Raw genomic sequence first — 7,709 nt, forward strand, 5'->3', positions numbered from 1 at the left:
GACCATTCCTGTGGGACCCCTGGGCTCCGGGGAACACAGTATGGGAACCACAAAGGAGAGCACTCTGTGGACTGGAAACCAGCTCTCTCCACCTCCTCTGCCCCGGGTGCTCCCAGCCATCATCATCTCCCACCCGGCGCCCCGGCAACAGGCACCCATCTGCATTCCGAGCACCTCTTCTTACCTGATATAGGCTGTTCTCCACTTACTGGCCAGTAGGAGCCTTTGAAAAGATTAACAAGACCACACCCTGTGCACTTAAAATTCCCCTAGTGCCTCCCATTACCCTGAGAATGAACTTCAGACTGCTCCAGCCCTGACTTGCCCTGATCGCATCCGGCTCCCCCCCACCCCCGCCAAATCTGGGTTCCAGCCTCCAGCCATACAGGCTTTCTTGCTGTTCCCTGAATGTTCCAAGCACATCCCTCTCCTTAGGGCCTCCTCCTTCTGCCTGGATGCTCTTTCCCCCAGACATTTTATAGGCAGACTCCATGCCATTCAGAGGGCAGTGAAAAAGACATCTCTTTAAAGACAAAGGGGCCGTTCAGTCTGAATCAGCAAACCCTACTGTGTGGGTTAAATTGTGTCTTTTCCCAAAAATACATTCAATTCCTAACCCCAGGTACCTGCAAATGTGATCTCATTTGGAAAGAGGGCCCTTGCAGATGTCATCCAGTTAGGATGAACTCATTCCAGCTGAAGGCTGGAATCCAGCGACTGGTATCCTTACAGGAAGAAGAGAGCGCGCGCGCGCACACACACACACACACACACACACACACACACACACACACACGCACGAGGAAGAAGGCCCTGTGAGAGCAGATGCAGAGACCGGAGGGATGCATCCACAAGCCAAGGATGGCCAGGAGCCCCCGGAGCTTGGAAGAGATGAAAGAGGATCCTCCCCTAGATCCTTCGGAGAGATCGCCGCCCTGCTGACACCTTGAGTTCTAAAGCTGAGTCTCCGAAAAAGCGCGAAAGCAGATTCCTGTTGTTTTCAGCCACCCGGTTTGTGGTCACGTGTGATGGCAGCCATAGGAAACGAACACTCCCACCCACCGCACGTGCATGCACACACGTTCGCGTGTGCGCGTGCATGCACACACACCCGCACGCGCATGCACAAGCACACATGTATGTGCGCACACGTGTGCACATGTACACGACACGCATGCGTACAAACATACGTGCACACGTGTACACACTCACAGTGCACACAGGCACGCGCATGCACACACAATATGCACATACACGCAGATACATGCACGCACACTCACACTCTCCCACACCTGTATACACACATGCACGTGTGCACACAAATATACGCACAGACACACATGCATGCACACATATGTGCACACACCTATACAAATACACATATACTTACATGTACGCACACACGCGCGCGTGCACTCATACACACACGTGCATACATGTGTACACGCGTGCACGTGTGTGTACACGTATGCATGTGTGTGCGTGCGGGTGTGCATACACAAAGCCATTCCCAGCTCTGTTCTCTTATTTGAGTCTCTAGCATCGGAAGCCCTTTGAAACTACCTTGGCTATTCCCAGGGTCACTTGCTTGGCTTTTGCCTCCCAAGGGCAGACTCTGTCTCATTCACTGCTCTGTCCCCAGCATCTGGGATGGTAACTGGCACACGGTGAGTGCCTAACAGTGTTGATGAAAATGAATAAAATGGCCAAGGGATCCTCTAAGCCGGGGTGAGAACGAGGCGGGCCGGGAGGAAAGGGGTGGCGAGGCTGGCCCAGGCCGAGGGAAGGCCCAAATGGCGTGTGTGCAGAGGAGAGGCGTGGGGACACACTGGCTCAGGGAGCAGTGCCAGAGTCGCCAAAGAGGCCTCAGTGGCGCCTCAGCCTCCAAAAGGCTTGAAGGACCTGGACCCAGGACAGCCCCCATTGTGTGGGAGAAAACCGGAAATGGTAGGGAGGGGAGGCTGCCTAGAAAGTCAAAGCAGAGGAAGAAGACCCCCGGCCGCTCACCCCTCCTCCCCATGATGCAGAGGGCGGGGTCCTTTAGCCCCCACCTCCCCGCTCACCGTCTTGCTGGATGGTCCCGCGGCTGGAAGCAGGGGACCCAATGGCCCTGAAATGCCAAGCTTGGGGCATCAGCAGGGTCTGGGCCTGCCCTCGAAATGCCCTGACCACTCCCCAGCTCGGTTTCCTCATCTCTAAGCGGGGATCCTATTCTATACCAGCCTCTTGGGGGGGTTGTGAGAAGCCACTGAGATGATATGGGAAAGGGCTTGGCCACATAGAATGTTCAAGAAAGAGAAAACAGGTCCTCTTGGTGTTGATGATCATTCAGCCTCGGGGAGCGACATGGCAGAGTGGGTTGCAGCCAAGCTCTGTGACTTAGCCGCGTGCCCCTGGGGGGTGACCGCACCTCCTTTGCAAGATGGGCGTGGCAGCCGTCGGGCTGGCGTGAGGTTAATGAGGTGGTACAAGGGAGACCCTTAGGACAGTGCCTGGCACGTAGTTGGCAAGTAGCCACTTGTGGCTGCCATCGTGGTCTTTGGGGCCAATGTTCTGCAGACAACAGCATGAAAGCATGTGTCTGTTGGATGGCCCAGGAGGAATCCTGTTTGGGTCTCTAGCCTTCGGTGGGAAAACGTGGAAGTCAAAGGCCACCGTCATTGTGAAAAGGAGGCCAAAGAGAGTGAACCAAAAAGCTGGCACAGCGCTTCAGAGTTTTAAGTCTTAGTTCCACGGCCTTCACAGATCAGATCAACCCCTACTGTGCATCACCCATTCATCCATGCATCTGTCTGGCCATCCACTGAACACGAAAAAGTACTGAGGACCTACTAAGGGCCAGGTGCTGTTTAAGGCCCTGGGGCCACAGGAGTGAACAAGACAGCTGTGGTTTCTAGTTCCTGGAGTTGAAGTCTGAAAGAAGACACAGACAAAGCATGGCCAGTTATCCCAATGTGACCAGCACAGGATAGGGCAGCACAGGGCGGGGGCCTCCAACCCAGTCTGGGCGGTCAGAGCCTCACATCCCTGTTCTAACAAAGGAACAAAAATAGAAACCTGCCTGGCTTCTTCCGGGTGAGATGTGAAATACTCAGCCCCTCATGTAAGTAGTCAGAGAGATCAATCCAATGAGAAAATGCCAGAGAAAAGCACTTGGTAATTGGTTTTTTAGTTTGGATTTTTCAGGGGTTGGGGGCGTGGAGGGTAAATATTGAACTAATGAATTATACAGTAATAATGACATCAATTATTTATGAAGTGGGTACTTTGAGGGTCATACTGTTTATTTAAAGAGTAAAACTCTCCATAGATTAATAATTGCCATCCTCCCCTCCAAGGGTCTCTGCTGCCTTGCGACCTTCCCGGCCACTCAGCAAACAAAGGGTTAAAACCTGGCCCAGCAGGGGAGTCTGCTGGGACCCTGGCCCCTGCTGCCCTGACTGGTGAATGCTCAGTTATGAACGATTACTCTGCATATTATGACGGTCATCCTTTTATATGTGGGGTCACTGAGACATAGGAAAGCGAAGTTACCTGCCTACGTTCATGCAGCTAACAAGTAGCAGAGCCGAGATTTGAACTCAAATCACCAGATCTCAGGCTATTAACTTCTCCACTGTTGAAGTGTCCGGGCCCCATCCTAGACACCGAAGTCGACCTGGCCCTGTCCTCAGGGGGTGTACAATCCCATTAAGGAAAGTTTGCCACAAAGGTAGTTGGAGGAGCTTCCGGGATAATGAGTGCTTCTCTCTGAAGTTCTAGGGAAAGAAGGAGAGACCCGGAGGTGTTGCTGGAGGTGGGATGATGTGGGAGCAACAGAAGGGCTTAGCCAGGCGTGGGGCCCCTGGAAGGGTCTCTGACCAGTGCAGGCAGAAGGCAGTGCTGGCTTAAGGGCCTCCCGGCCACCCCGGGGACTGTTCTTGTTCTAGTGGAAATGGAAACATCGCGCCTCCGTTCCCCTGAGCCAAAGCAAGAAGCCCTCCTTGATTTACTCTACTACTGAAACAAATCAGCTGCTGCCTCAGTTTCCCTGACTCTACGGATGATTCTTGTACCCTTCCCCTCCTTCCACACTGCTCTCTTTCCCTTCCAGGATACATCAGAGAACAACCTGCCAAAAGAGCCCAGAACCAGGGTCAGGCCTACCTCCGCTCCCTCATCTGTCAAACGGTGTTATAAAGAATTAAGAGAATATTGATGAGTTCCAGAGACAACAGAGCTTATGGTCAAGAGGCAGGATTCAAAGTATGGCTCCACCACTTCCCTGCTGGGCAGCGCCTAGCCAGTTCCTGCACCTCTCTGTGCCTCACTCCCCTCCCCCGTGAAGGAGACGGTAATTATCCTCAACACACTTGTTCACGTGCCAGGCATTGTAGGGCCAGCTTGCTGTGTGACTTCAGGCAAAGGAGCTCTCTTGGTCCTAAACTGTCAGGCAGTAATAACATTTAGCATGTTTTACCGCATGTTCAGCACAGAGGTGAGCCTTCCGTGAGCGTGATTTCATGGGATGCTCAAGACACCCCCCCTTCGAGGTCCTCACCGTCACATTCCCTGTTGCAGCTAAGGAAACAGGCTTTAGAAGCCGTGATTTTGCCTAACCTGTGCCATTGGGAAGCTCCAATAAGTTAAAAGTGTACCTCAGAGATTTAAAGCACCACATCTCTTCAAAGAATTTTAGCTTCGACATTCCATTTTGTCACCATGTTGTTATTTAGCATCTTCAAAGCAACAGGAATCACAGCTAGTATTTGCCAAGTGCTGATCTGTGAGCATGAGACCATCGTCGGGGCTTTACTTCTGTTACCTCACAGAATCTCACGGCAACTTGTAAGGGAGACATTATTACTGGTCCCATTTCACGGATGTGGAAACCGAGGCACAGAGAGGTTAAGTCACTTGCCCAAGATCACAGAGTTGCAATGTGGCCAAGCAGGATCTCTAATCCAAGCAGAAGACTGAGAGTTTGGGTCTGGGAGTGAACAGAGTTCGCCCTGGGTTTGTTAATTCCTAAAATACTTTCCATCATCCCACTTCAGATAAAACTGAACACACCTCTTTCAGATCTTCAGTTTTTCCCAGGACCTTGACCCGGAGCTGCACGGCAAGGTCAGTATTTTCTTACCATGCAAATATTTCTATTCACTATTGCTGACCCCGCCCATCTGCAGGCACACTTCAGGTCTGTTCCTAGGATCATGGCGGTGTTTGAGTTTAAAGGGGCCCTTCGGTTTTTCCCCGGGCAGACCCCGATGCAGGACGCGGCTGAAGCCATTCATGCCAGCTGACTGTGATGCCTAGAATTGTATTCCGTGTGTCCGCCCGTTGCCTTGGCATGCCAAGTGTGGTTTGCCGGGAACAATGTGGTACCTTGTCTCTCACATGCATACACACACTGGCACGCTCATACTACAACCCCTGCGCACACAGGCTTGGCTTGGGGAGGGTAGGCAATGCACATGCACGTCCAAAATACACACGCTTCAAAACCTGGAGGGACGAGCAAGTTCGTAAACCCAGAGCAGAGGTGTAGCCACACCAATAAAATGTGAGGCTTGTGTTAGATCACACCATAAAACAGAAGCCCAGTTTCTCCTCCAAGCTCTCTCTCTCTTTCTGAATAGAGCTAAATGCAGCATTAGTCTGTCCCATAACATCATAAGTTATGTCCCGTCATAACATCAAACACCATTCTTCAGTACGTGTGACAGTAAAAACCAATTCGTGTCCATACGACATCTGTCTGTCGGCTGGCTGAGAGCATTGCTTTTACAGATGCTGCCGGGTCGGGAATGTCTTGTGACCAGTATTGTCAAATGCTTGACCCCTAGCAGAGGACAGGATAACCTGGTGCCCGTAAAAACGTTCAAAGCATTGGCAGGGTCTTGCTTTCAAAAGCGCAACTCAGCTCAAAAAATATATAAGCCACTGAGGTTCACTGTGGCAGAGCACACCATTTACCTAACCCAAGGCAGTTGGCCTCACTTGGGTTTTCAAAAAAAAAGAAAAAAAGGAAAAAAAAAGAGCCCTTCAGGTTTATTTACTGAAATTGTCATTTCTTTTCCCCCAGAACTTTAATCAGCCACACAGAGCACAAAACCTACATTCAACTCCGATTTATGACACGAGGCTAACTCCTCCTACGCATATTTATTTCACTTAACTCTTGCAGTCCTCCACGCGGGGCTGGCCTCTGGAAAACACATCGCATTGCCTGGTTCCCACTCTTAAAGCCCGCTTCGTTAGCGTGCAGCCTAAAGCCCTCCGCAATCCCCGCCAGATGGCTATTTTCATATCATATTCGTATACGTTAAGCCCCTCCCGTAAGATCCCAATAGTGTGATTCCGGCGCGAACTCCAAGAGGAGGGGGAAAGACAGAGACATGGAAAGTAGAGTGTAATCAGATCGCCAAACAAACTGATGGTACATTGCACTTAAAAGGGGAGCCGGAGGACTGTATCCATTAGGCACATCAAAAAGGGGGAAGGAAAGTTGTTCAAATGTCCCAGGGCATCTGCTGCTCTAACTGTTAAAAAGCAAAAATCCTCATTACTGGATCTATTATATAGTAAAATGTCAAGCGTGTTCCCCTAAAAGAAGAAAAAAGGCTAAATGATGATGATGATGATGATGATGATGATGATGGCGGTGATGATGGTGATGGAGCGGAATGGCATCTGCTGTCAGAAGCCCAGTGCTGGAATGGTTAAACAGCCAGCGGTCGGCAGCACGAATCTCCCACTGTCCCACGGAGGGGACAGTCCTTACGACAGACCTGCCTAGGGAATCCCGCCTTGAGATGCCTCACTGCCCCCACAAAGTGGCCTCAAGCCGACTCCCCCCACGCCCAGGTCTCCCCTCCTTGGCCAGGGCAGGGCACCTTGGCCCCTGCCCCTCTACCTGCGCCCCTAGGAGAGGGCAGTCCCTGGGCCTCCCCCGCGACCTCAGCCAGGAGCTGAAAGCGCTGCCCGAAAGGAGCAGAAGGGACAGGGCTGGGAGGCGGGAGAGGAAAAGACTGAACCAGAAGGCGAGTGGCTTACCTTGGTCCACAGACCCCATGATGCGGAGGGGAAGGCAGTGCCCCGGTCTGAACGCAGCCTCTCTCTGCATCTGGAGGGGATGGGGGCTCGGCGCGCCGCGGGAGAGGGAGAGCCGCGGGCCGGTCCTCCCTAAAGCATGCTCGCCGGCTGCCCTGGCCCTGGAGCCTGCAAGCAGCCCGGGAGCTGCGCGCCCGCTGCCTCGCCGCTCGGGCTCCCGGCTCCCGGCTCCCGGCTCAGGCTCGGTCTCCGGTTCCCGGTTCCCGGTACCCGGCTCCGGCTCCCGGTTCCCGGCTCTGGCTCCCGGCTCCCGGTTCCCGGCTCCCGCTCCCGCTCCCGGCGCGGCTGGGCGCTCGGGCTTACTCGAGAGGGAACGCGACTTCCTTCCCCGCGCTCCGTGTTTATAGGCTTTCAATGCAGTAAAATAACGGGATTCCCTCACTGTTTCCTCCTGTTTATCCAGCGCCATGGAAACCGCTGGATCCCGGCCATCTCCAAAACTAAGGGCTTTCCTGCAAACTTCACACTCAGGAATCCATGACGTCGCCTCCTCCTCGGCCAGCCAGCTCCGTGGCTCCCTCGGCCGCCAGCACAAGTCCCTGATTGTTCGGGAGAGAAGTCGGGGAGAGGGAGCAGAGGCGGGCAGCGGCGAGTAGCAGGGGTGGGGGATTGCA

At 53.1% G+C, this 7,709-nt stretch overlaps 1 protein-coding gene across 2 annotated transcripts in view; it reads right to left on the bottom strand.

The window, feature by feature from the left end:
* NFATC2 (nuclear factor of activated T cells 2) overlaps positions 1-7,362 on the bottom strand; it is a 156,654-nt gene extending 149,292 nt beyond the window's left edge. For both annotated transcript variants that reach the window (XM_045981377.1, XM_045981376.1), the window contains exon 1: positions 7,039-7,362. Coding sequence is in view for 1 of the 2 variants with exons in the window: in XM_045981376.1 (XP_045837332.1) it covers positions 7,039-7,108 (70 nt within the window). In the remaining variant the exon portion in view is untranslated. The remainder of the gene's footprint in view (positions 1-7,038) is intronic.
* Positions 7,363-7,709: the final 347 nt, after the last annotated feature.

Source organism: Meles meles, chromosome 16 (assembly GCF_922984935.1).
Source record: "Meles meles chromosome 16, mMelMel3.1 paternal haplotype, whole genome shotgun sequence".
In the NCBI taxonomy this organism is placed as follows: domain Eukaryota; kingdom Metazoa; phylum Chordata; class Mammalia; order Carnivora; family Mustelidae; genus Meles; species Meles meles.